Genomic DNA, 12,550 nt, shown 5'->3' with positions numbered 1-12,550 from the left:
CATGTTATTTTATCAACGACGTGTTACAAAGGAATACATAATAGTTTCCTTAATAATCACAGAATTAAATAAATCATTTATTATTTGTAAAAAATTATTAATTATTTCTATACAAAATTTAATGATTATTGTATTACTGTGTACTGCCATTAAACATGTTTTGTAAATATTGGATAAAATATAAAATATTTTGTCTCTAGTATGCACACAGAAAATTAATTTAAAAACGAGAAAGGTGTAATATTAAGCTGTCACAATGTGTCAAATCACTCCTGAATGCAAATATCAATATTATTGAATTTACGCAAATTAAAAATAATATCACATTTCGTTTGCGAAATGAGAAGAAGATCGTTCGTTATCATGATGTGCCATGCATGTTTTCGCAAAATCGCAACATGTTACATTTATGCACACTGTGCTGAATATTTAAACAATTTATTAAATGTCGGAATATTGCAAGTGTATCAAATTTGATCTTTCGCTACACCTAGATGATCGGTATGGGTACTGTTGATGCTGATGACGTTGCCAATAAATACCGAATGCAAATCGCTCGAACCCACGATGATTATTAATTATTGTTTGAGCGTTAATTATGCGACGCCATCACTTTTGGATGGATCCGCTCATGCTTTAGATAATTAATGAAATTAGTATCGGAAATGCTCGTTATTAATTGTTTACATTGTGTTAATTAAGACTAAACTTGACATTGTATATTCCGTAAAATTATATATTCATTCATCACAGTTATATATTTTATCGTTTAAAATTATTGCATATCAGTTTTTAATTAAATTATTCGTTAGATATAACAAATATTATACATAAAAACATTTACAATTTCTCAAATTTTATTATCCCTAAAAGGTAGAACTGAATTTGCCAACCTTCAAAAACAAAAGCGGGGTAAAACGTCATCCTAAACTTCTCGGATGTCTCAATTCTTTTTACCAGCACTAAATTATTATAATAATTAAGTAATGTATTTTTTATAAAGATAAAAACAATAATGTATATAAACAAGATATTTTTGTCAGAGAAGTATTAAAAAATCTACTTAAAGCAAAAGAAACACGAAAAATGTACAAAAATAAGCGTAGTTTTAATTTTGTTTGGACTGATAATGCATTCCGCATTTGTCTTTTAGGGTGATAATTACTTTGTGTAATAAATATATATTACAAGTCGAAAAAAGAGCAGCAAGAAAGTAAAGGTAATGATAAAAATAGGTACAGAAAATAAATATGAAATAAGAGATTATGTTCTTAAAGCTACTGTCATATTCTTTTAATACATATATAAGTCTAACATTAATTTTATCCTTATTTCTTTATTTTATTCTAATATAAAATTAATTTATGTACTAATAATGTTAGAACAATGATTAAATTAATCTCACAAATTAGTCTTACTGTTAAACCTGTATCTAATATCAAGAATTCATTAGAATATGCGCAAATTGTTATTATAATATTACTGCTTTTTTATTGTTTTACTAGCTATGCCCTGCCACGCGTTGCTGTGGCTTTCTATTCTTATGCTACGTTTTTTCCAAATTTTCTTTGCTTTTGTTGTTTAACTTTCAAGAGCCTTGCTTTACTGTTGCTCTTTTTATTTTATTTTTGAATAAGCATTTATCTATCTTTAATAAATCTAATATTCATTTATTTATGTATTTCTAACTTTTTTTTCTAAAAGCTGCCATAGATTTAGAAATCCATTCAAAAGACTGTTTTAAATAAGTTCCTTTTTTTCAATAAAATAACAGCCATCTTTATTTTTCTTATTATTTTAATTTAAATATTACAATAAAAACATTCTTTGCCTCTCCCGATCTCTCCCGTCTCTCCCCGTCTTTTCCGGTCTCTCCCCGTCACTCCCGATCTCTCCCCGTCTCTCCTGGTCTCTCCCCGTCTCTTTCCGTCTCTCCCGGTCTCTCCCCGTTTCTCTCCGTCTCTCCCCGTCTCAATGTGTCAAAATTTCAATAATATTAATAAAAAACTATTTATACACGTGGACTCATTAACTGCATAGATGTATATATGGATTGGTGAACTTATAAACAACTATAAGTAATGTAGCGTGCGTATCAAATAATAATGAACAAACATTAGAATAAAAATAATGTAAAAAATAACATAGATTAACTAAATCACAAAAAAAAAGAAAAAATTTTCGAAGTTTTATCATATAAACAAGTAACTCTTTTGCACCAAACTTCGTGGCACTATAACATGAAATACATTATATTCTATTTGCATAGTTATTATAGAAATAGAGATAGAAAACATTTTGGGAGAACTATTGCATTAACCCAATTTTCTCATAAGTGCTTCTTAGATTTGTTATCCTTAACATTTATTAACTGCTCATGTAATTTGCTTACAAAGCTTTTTCTTTTATGTATATTAATTGAAAACGTTAATTAAATATTTTTATTTCTTAAATTTTAACGCAGTATAATTGTTTGATGCTTTTTAGAAGTATATATTTGTCAAGCGACAAATTTCAAATATACCAGCGCAATAATTTTATTTTCTCAAGCAGAAAACTTCGAATTATGCTGAAAATAGTAAAGCGAAAAATGTTAATCAGAATAATGCATCATCTTCTCAACTTTGCGAAAGTTTGAATTGGTTAAATTAAAAGCTAATTTCAAATTAGCGCAAAATAATATTTTTTATTCAATTTCGTCAAGATAGAATAAGGCAAACTATGAAACGATTTCATTATGTATGTATAAAATGTATAAAAATGCAATTATATATCGGATTACACGATTTAACGGTAACATTCAGACTCGCTAATTTTCCGTAGTAGCCATTGGTTTTCACGAACGATTTTCCGAGCTTCGGAAACTCTCATAATTTCAAATAATGAGAAAGTTTGACTACAACGAAGGGGAACTTCTCGCAATTCAATTTGCTCCTATCGATTCTTGAGTCTTGGATATTCGCGCGAAAACGTCGTTCAAACTCAAGAGATTGTGCTCCAAACGTCGGCCGAGATATTTGTTTATTCGAACATTTCATCAGGAATCTTTGATAGTTTCAAACAATCTTGTAGATTCGGCCTTTCGAGAGGAAAGATGCTAATCTTTCAATTTATCTCCTGCAAACTAGAATAAGTAATCAACCTTATAACATCTATATAATTGTCGAAAGTAGTAATTAAATATAAATTTTACTTATGTAAAATACTTTTCTTATACTTAAAGAAAATTTGCATTTGTAATCTAAATTTTCTTTTAAATTTGCTATACATTATTTAACACGAGTCAACATTCTTCAGATAACCTCGTCTTCTCGACAAAATTTTTAATTAAAAAATTGGAAGAAAAGTAATAGATATTTATATAAATTATTTGAGATATATATTTCTAATATATATCTCAAATAAATTTGTTGAATAAATATCATATTATGCTTATAAATATCTACAAGTGACGAAAGTAAGAAGACGATGCACGTCTTAATTTATCAAGGAATTCGGAAATGTGATTACGATGGCAATAATTAGGAATTAATGCCAGCTGCCGATCGATATCAAGAGACTGCCGACATAAGAGAAGCGATGCACATTTGCATTTAAAGCAGGCTGCTTTCAAAGACATTGATATATCCCTATCTATATCGTAGCTTAGATCGAGTTTATTTATAGCTGTGAGAGGCACATGCAGTGTTTCGCACGCGCCTCTGGAGAGAGAAAACGCACAGTACACTGCAGATCCTTTCTAATTTAAACTCAGAAACCTTATTTCGATGCAAAACCGCGGCCGTCACTTCGACTTGAAACTAGCTGTCGCACGTACCATACCATGATCTGCAAAAGTATAATCATTCCCGAGGGTAACAGCATGAACTTAACGATTTGGTATATAACCGAGCAGGTTATTCAGCAGCAGCGAAGATTACAGCCCATTTGCTATTAAAATTTTCATACTTTTACTCTATTCATAATTGCTGCTGCCGCTCTTAATTTATGGTCATTACTTCGTATAAATAAAAAGTTTGTTTAAAATATTTAATATTCTTTATTTATTCTTTACTTAATAAATTATAAAAAATTATGTAATAAGATTATGTTATATGTATGCATGTGGAAACAACGATTTTGCTAAATTACCTAAAAATTTAGCGCATGATGAATACTGTAAAAAATTTTGACTGTAGCAATCAGGTTAATGTTCTTACGTATGTGTCTTACGTACTTATTATAATCTAACAAAATTATTTGCAGATTTGTATCTGACTAAGCTGTTTTTTGTATAATTATTTTATAATTATTTTATTATAGTTATATATAATATGATTATTATACGTATTATATAATTAATCATATAATGTATATTATTATGCAATTGTGTATTACATTATTATATAATTTGTATTGTAATCATTTTATAATTATAATTATCCTGACAAGATATTAAACTTAATATTTTACAATTTATAGTCATTTGCAGCATAAAAATTTAACAATTTGATCTACTTTAATAATAATATTGATTAACTACAGCTTGTGCTTATGTCTTATTTTGACTATTGATTCGTTTAACAATTATTCATATACATATAAATATAAAGTGAGGATGTACTCCTTACGAGAGAGCACGTCCGATCAAAACTTTTCCTTTACTACTTAAGCGACACTATATTGTAGTCGACTGCGAACGTCCATTTACTACTTACCGAAGGCGTACCGCGCGTCCGACCATACATTGTGCCCCTCCACTATTTAATCACGACAAATCCATTAGGAAGTACCGTGTACTTCCATTGGATTGTCCATCGACTAGCTATCGGCAGGCCGCAATGACGGATTCATCATGCTGGATCATTCACGATGTACGGGTACTTATTAGAGGTGCTCCCGGGTTAATGCGATTATCTGTTGATCCGCAGTGAATTGCTGAATGCCGATTGAAAGATTATACCTCAAGCATATTATCAACTAATCGCATATGTACATGTATTGCCAAGGGAATTATTATTCGTATACAATACACCCAAATCTCTCTTGTATACTACCCTACAGCGTGCTCTCTTCATACAATAATTAGTTTAACTTAATTAAAACATCTTACAGAGATACCATTTACAGAGCTAATAAATAACTTAAACAAATTTCACTGGATTAAAAGAGAAAAAATTTTGCTTTCATTGTTTTTAACTTTCTTAGTTTTTATACTACACACACACACACACACACATACACACACACACACACACACATACACACACACACATCGAAAACTTAATTTAGCATTATTTACTACAATTTAAGTAATCAATATCTATATTAATAACTATATCAATAATATTAATAAAACTTCGTAATATGTCTAGTATTATAAAAAGATTTTTTAAAGTAAAATATTAATTTTCTTAAAACATTGGTCTGTTATGCTAAAGGTCCTCAGTTCGATTCCGGGCAAAACCGGAAAAATTTTATACGTTCGTTCTTCTCTTTAATGGAATGGCAGGCATTAAGAATATTTTATTTCTATTCTCTAAAATCTCTCTATCTTAGCCATTTTAGAACCGGTGTCAAAACTGTAAATTCCATATATTTATGCACAACGTGTGCAGTAGAAAGAGGCCTAGATCCAATTTGAACTGTAGTGACATTATTGATGATAAGAATAGTTTATTTTTTATAATTGAAAGAAAAACTTTTAGAAACTCTTTGCATTTTTGTTGAATATATCAAAAGGGATAAAGTATATAGCCAATTATGAATGAAACAATCAAGCTGGACAAAAAATACGAAAGCATTTGTATTCCTTGTATTGTATTCATATTAATCCATTTTTTATTACATCCTTTTGGCTTTGAGAATTAAACAGTGTTAATTTCTTTGCGCGGGCGCGCGCGTTACAATATTTTATCACCAATTCTTATGTAACGCGAAATGACTTATATATCTCTACATTTATGTATCACTAAGCCTTTTACACTTCCTACAAACGGAGTAATCCTTTTACATAAATTACGATAAATTGCTACTCATATCATTTACAAATTAATTTAACTCATTATAATTTTTTTAATATTTAACAGTAAAAAACTAAAATTATAATATAGCATAAAAGCTTACAATAGAGTGGTTGCAAGTAAATTATCTTTACTCGTTTTAGTTTTTTTTTTTTTTTTACTTTTGTGGCGTACATAAAGTTGCCTAAGAAAATGTTACAATGATAATACTAAACATGTTAAATTATATTTTAAGTATTTCAAATTTATTATTAACAAAGCTAATAATTTTTAACTAAATTCATTTATCGGCTGTCCGGAAAAGTAACGTCGAACGTAACGTTTTCAGATCTACTTTCACACATGTGACACGCAAGAGCTTTAATATCTGAGTTGAATTTCTCTCAGACTATCACAAAGAAAGTTCGTTTTAAACGTTACTCCGGGGAGGCATTCGCTGCCGTTGGTCGGAACGCACGGTCGTCTAAGGCGATAAGAAATAAAAATTATCATCATATGTGGATACCGCCGTGAAATGGACTGTCACACGAGCACTTCGTCTTTGCATTATTATTTCTTTTACTACGCTTGGGGCCGTTTTTATTATCGACCTTTCCATAACACTTTGTTTCCCGTATACGATGCGATTTCCGCACCAGCCGTTTTTCCATACCGACGCGTGTCGTTTTCTCAGTTTATCGACATTTCGTCGCCAATACAATGGTCTCGAAATCATTTCAAAGGTATTACATCACAAACTCAAGTCTAGTTTCGCTAGTAAATCTTTTTGCACATAAAGAAAAGGAAACATAAATGTCTATTTCTTTTATATAAAAATAATAATATGTACAATTTAAAAGATAATATTTATTGTACAATTTTTGTATAATCTAAATGTAGTAAATTATTTTATTAGTAGATAAATATTACATTAATATAAAATTTGTTTATTTTTATTTTATCTAATTACTTTCTTTACCATATATTAATATGTTAATTAGCGTAATATTACATGTAATACATTATTTTTAATATTAATAAATATCTTTATTCTTTTACTATTTTTGTCGTTCATATTAATTGTTATCGCGAATATATAAAAAAATTCACGGTAACTTTCTGATAAAAAATATTATCTCATAGAAGACAAAGAAATAGGAAATGGGAAACACGTATTACACGAAAATCATCACGCGCGTGAACAGCATTTAAATGTCCAAGCCAAATCGGTGCGTCTTTGCGCTTTTCTCGCCTTAGAAACTTAGTTCATAAACTGCAACGCGATTAACTGGGGCTATCAACGTGACCAGGACATGCTGCCTTGAAGGCGAGAAAACGCGAGAAACAACGACGATGTCCCAGCTATAATGCGAGCTCAACGTATTTCCCCGACGCCCAACTTTCGCCAGGACGAACGGCCGACATCCGGAGGCGGGCACATTTCTCTACAACTTGGTAATTGGCTTAGAACGGGGCTTCAACTCGCGAAATTTCTCTCACAGAAACACACTACTATGATTTGTACAATTGTGAAAAACAATTGTGATCGAGCAGCAGCGGGTAAAGATTGCGCAAATCAAGTGTAAATGCAATAAACTATCTTTCCTAATATCAAAAAGATTGAAAGTTTCCTGTAACTTAAACTATGCTAATACTTCGACAACTTTCTAACTGTTTCTGTAAATAACAACAATACTTGTAACTCTTGTACATGGCGATTAGCAGAATTAAAGTTGAGCTAAAGCTTCTGTGTGAATTTCTTTCCGCTAAAGTCTGAAATTTACTCTTCCTCTTACTTTTTCTTACTTCTATTTAATTAGTAAGAAAATAATACAATTACTGATCTTCTATAGAGGACGGCGTCACAATATTTCTCCGCTCTCGAGAAATCGATTCAAAATGTACTTTCGCCTGGAGATTCCTCATGTAAAATTTCTGCAAGAGCGATGAATCATAAAAGCTCTCGATATCACCGATCCCGTGATGAATTGCGGCCTCGGTTTTAGTCAACAATAAGGAATTCCAGGGCGCCCATTCGAGTTCGCTTCGGAACCGAGTCATTCTTAGCTCGCCGAGGTCGTCGCACCCGGAGATGCCTGATCTACCATGCCAAACTTTGTTCACCAGACGACAGATGACCTTGGCTCCGATCACAAATGCCAGACTGCCGTAGCAGCCCATTCTGGCCTCGAAACGTCTGATTTCCCATAACATCCTCTCGTAGGGCTCATACACAATGCGAGGGCCTTTCCGAGTTTGCATGGATATGCAATAGATGCAAGAAGAAGAGCGCAATCGCTGTTCGCGGGGAAACTTTTCTAAAGATAGGAGCCTGCCACACGTTCTACAAAGCCGCGTGATGCTATTATCCGACCAATCGAACAGATGTGCGTCTTCTTCAATGTCGCCTAAGACAAATAGAAATTATTAACTATATTAAATGAAAATTGACCGATGCAAAATTTATTAAACATAAAAGAAAAGAGTCATTTTTTACCAAAGCAAATCTTGGACGTCTAAATAATAATTCTGCATAACTTTTATAACTTCTAGTTCATACAAACTGCTCATATTTGTCGGTCTTGAGACCAGTTTTAAATTGAGGCTAGGTTTGTCATATTATTTTAACTTCAGTTTAAAATTGTGTTACAAGATCAACAAATATTCGGCGTGCAATTTGCATAAATATAAAATGTGTTAAAAGTTATTAATACTCAAATCTTAATGTTTAAAAATAATATTCTGCATATATAAGTGTTGTAATAAAGTTTTTATTTGCTATTTTAATAAATTGTTTTAAAAACTTTATTATGCTATTTATATTGCTATTTGTTATGCTATCATCATAAACAAAAAAAAAAACATTAAAAGACCTTGCAGAGTATTGCGTGCCAGTTTGAGAAAGCTCAACTTCAGTCGATTCCTGAGCCAGTTGAGTCTATTCGTGTCCACACGACATGTTAAAAGATTTAGCTCCTGATCGATCAAATAAACGAGCTCACGCGATTGACCACATGTGTGCATATCAGCAATGTGTTTCAAGTCGTATAATAAATCAACTCGTTCTGAGATGGATAAGTTCTTGTTAGCCAGCGAGGCGTAAACGTTTCTGTGCTGACGAGCTCGCTGAACACGCAAGGTGTCCACTAGGATCGGTCGATCTCGACTGTCCCGCCAGGCAATTGGTCTGGATAACTCGTCTAAGAATCTGTGTCGCTTCTGTTCCCTGCATTTGAAACGAACAGCAGTCTTCATAGAATCTATGGCGCGTAACAGCTCGATCTCTTTTGACAAGATTAGGCCACAAGCGGCGACCTTCGATGATCCAAGAAGCGTAAGACTTGCTCGCTCGGTCTCGAGGATTCGCCAGCGGTCGAGGAGATTGTAGAGCAATTCAAAGTCCGAGCTCGTACGTGGCAAACAGCGATTCAGTATCACGAAATCCGTGCCACTGTAAGTGGACAGCACCTGAGAACATCCCGAGTCTCGAAGCTCGATCACGTTCGTCTCATCATAGTGAGAAACATCAGCCACTTCGAAAACGTTTGTTCTAGTCACCGCTCTAGCCCGATAAGCCCTGCGAATCCCCGATCCAAATCGATAATTGCTTTGAACTTGTTGATCGTAAGGTAATTTTCTTTTTAATATACAAAATACATTTTTATGTATTAAGTTAATAATAAACTTAAATTCTTTTTCTTTAACTTTATTATTATACTGTTTTAACACACATAAAAGTTTAGAAATAGTTACAGAATTATTAAAAGTTGTATTCCTGCTACTTTAAATATTCTCTCTGCATGCAATGTATTAAACTTATATGTTATAATATCTTATTTGCAGTGTTTGCCACTATTATATATTAACATTATTTAAATAATGTAAATTATTTATCTTATCTTTACCTAAATTATTAAAATAGCTACTATTTCCATTTTTATCTTAGACAGAAAAATATTAGAGCTCTTTCAAATTATCTAACAGATCACATTGATCAAAAAATAGCAATGTAAAAATTGTTTCAAAATTGCTTTTAAGTTATTTAAGCACAATACTGCTTATTTATAATAACATTTGCATTTATTTATAAGGTCTTCACATTTTAATAATTTACCAATAAAAATTTAGAAATAAAAATACTAAAAATATTTTTACTATTGTAAAAATATTCATTCTATAATATATTATATTAACACGTAAGCATTATAAATATCTTACTTGTAGTAAAATGTGCATTTACCTATAACACTTCTGTATTTTAATGACGCTGTCAAGAATTTTATTATTATCCCTTTTAATATTATCTTGATAGAATAACGGCTTAATTTTTTTAATCGACTCTGGCATCCTGAAGGAAGAAATTCCAGGCGTAATAATTTTGTCACATGTATCGGGTAAAAACTGTATCGCCTCCACCTGTACTGCCTGATCGTGAACGACATCAGTGACCGTATCTACGACCATTATGGTCTGCGTGGTCTTACTCCTTGTTTCATTGCTGCGTGTCTGCGTGCAGGCATTGTGATAGATCAAGCCGGTAACAGTATTTCTCCATCCACCGAGAAACGGCTTTCTCCTTAAGCCATAATCTTGTATTCTCGCAACGATTGCCATGGAACATCAACGACTATCCCATAGAATGTAACCACGTATGTTGTATTATTAAAAAAGCTTCGATCAAGAAAGAGACAAAAGCATAACATAACAATGATCACATCATACATCATTCCTTCTCTTGCAAAAAAAGTAAAATAAAAATATGTTACAGCGATATAAAAGCATTTAGAGAAATTACTATTACAATTTTTATTTATGGTATATAATGTAAAAATGATAAAAGATCATGCTTTAAGTAATTTTCTCATAACAATTCTCAATTTTTGAAATTATAATATTACAGTACAATATTACAAAATATAATATTACAGTACAACAGTAAGAAATAAATTACAACAAAATATATTTAAAAAAAAAACGAAAAATTTTACTAATGTTTTTTTAATAAAATTGTAAAATTAGAAACAACGTTACGAAAACATTTCGCGACATATAAATTATACATTCTAGAACTCATATTAATACAAAAATGATAATATTTAGGATTTATAATATAAGCTTTTGCTAACAGATTATTATTTTTATTATTTTTTTATTTTAAGGTTTTTATTTAATTTCACACAAACACACACACACACACACACACACACACACACACACACACACACACGCACGCACGCACGCACGCACGCACGCACACATGCGCGCGCGCGCGCGCGGAAAGAGTGCAAAAGAAAACGTGTGATCTTTATAAACATGTAGTTTTGGAAAATTACATGTTTTATAAAACTTCTTGTGTTTATAACTTTCTAATAAACAATGAGCAACGGCTAAAATCTTTTACTATACATTACTCAGGATCATGATCTTGACAACATATATATCAAGCTCAAAGTCATTGGGGCTGGGTCCCCTATTCGGCATTTTTATCGAAAATCTATTAATTTATGCGTGCTTTATAAAAATTAATGCGGGGATATAAGGGGAGGGCCAAGCCCTCTCCTTGTACCCCGCCGACGCGTTTATTGAACACTTTATAGTTTCGATAATTAGTTTCTTATCTTTTGTAAAACATTGATTAAAAAAAATAATATTTAAAAGATAAGAAAAATAAATTATAAAATAGAAATTTTCTTGTAAAGAAATGTCAGTTATAAAGTATTTGGTAAACTATTTATGACATTTTAAATCACGTTACTTAAATTATCTTTACTCTCTCGTCTCTACAGAACTGATCAATCATTGCAGGAAAGTCATGCGTAATAAAAGTAGAAGCTCTTTTAAGTATTAAGAAAAGCTTTGGCTATTTTTAAAATCTAATCTAAATATTTTATATTTTCAAACTTAATATACTACTTTTCTAGGGAAAAAAAGTAATTAAATTCTTATTTCATAAAGATTGCCTTTTTTGCAATAGCCAATTTAATTATACTATTATCCACAAAGAAAAGGATGATACACACTTTGTGTCAGTTATTCTTATATACGATATTCTATTTTCTACTTTTGGTTTACTAAAATTATTCGCGACTCTTTATCTTTAGCATTGTGACGCTATAGTGATCTATCCCACGAAACTTAAACGTCTATATTCATAGATGAGTAAAAACTCGGCAGCTTCAGGTTGAGAAAGTGGAAGAATAACTGCCATAGTGACCTGCTGCTATGATAACGGTAATACTCAACAGTAAAAGAAATTACTATTCTCTCGGTTTAAAGGATCTGACAGAAGCTACAGTGGAAACTGCGCTAGCTAACACTTTGCACTTTTACATGAGCTTTGTAGAGTCGCAAAGGATGCATCGATATACAGTTGCCTCGAACGAGGATCAGGTGATTATATAATCAAAAATCCTGTTACATAAGCATATTTAAATAATTTTATTTTAATGATATTTTTTAAATATAATTGAAATAATATAAAAGAATGATTTTAAAATTATGAAAATAAATTAAACGTTTAAAATTATTTAAATGTATCTTATTAAAAGATAATATTATATTCTCCATGC

General features: G+C 31.2%; 1 protein-coding gene across 1 annotated transcript; it reads right to left on the bottom strand.

Moving 5' to 3' along the window:
- Positions 1-7,002: 7,002 nt before the first annotated feature.
- LOC105834232 (IQ and ubiquitin-like domain-containing protein) lies at positions 7,003-10,924 on the bottom strand. The gene is made up of 3 exons (XM_036283037.1): positions 10,222-10,924; positions 8,815-9,759; positions 7,003-8,397 (listed from the first exon to the last, which is right to left on the bottom strand). Exons 1-3 carry the CDS (start codon positions 10,593-10,595, stop codon positions 7,818-7,820), a joined length of 1,899 nt encoding a protein of 632 aa, XP_036138930.1. The 5' UTR covers positions 10,596-10,924; the 3' UTR covers positions 7,003-7,817.
- Between the last annotated feature and the right edge of the window lie 1,626 nt (positions 10,925-12,550).

Source organism: Monomorium pharaonis, chromosome 2 (genome assembly GCF_013373865.1).
Source record: "Monomorium pharaonis isolate MP-MQ-018 chromosome 2, ASM1337386v2, whole genome shotgun sequence".
Classification (NCBI taxonomy): domain Eukaryota; kingdom Metazoa; phylum Arthropoda; class Insecta; order Hymenoptera; family Formicidae; genus Monomorium; species Monomorium pharaonis.
Note: the sequence above shows the minus strand (reverse complement) of the source record. Positions and strands in the feature narration are given on the sequence as shown.

Bases quoted from the DNA above. Each gene is read 5' to 3' on its own strand.
- LOC105834232 (XM_036283037.1), bottom strand. From the start codon at position 10,595: ATGGCAATCGTTGCGAGAATACAAGATTATGGCTTAAGGAGAAAGCCG. The intron at 9,760-10,221 runs GTAAATGCACAT...TATTTAAAGTAG, and splicing joins AAAATACAGAAGTGTTATAG to CAGGAATACAACTTTTAATA. The intron at 8,398-8,814 runs ACAAATAGCAAT...ATAATTTCTATT, and splicing joins TTGTTTATGATGATAGCATA to TGTCTTAGGCGACATTGAAG.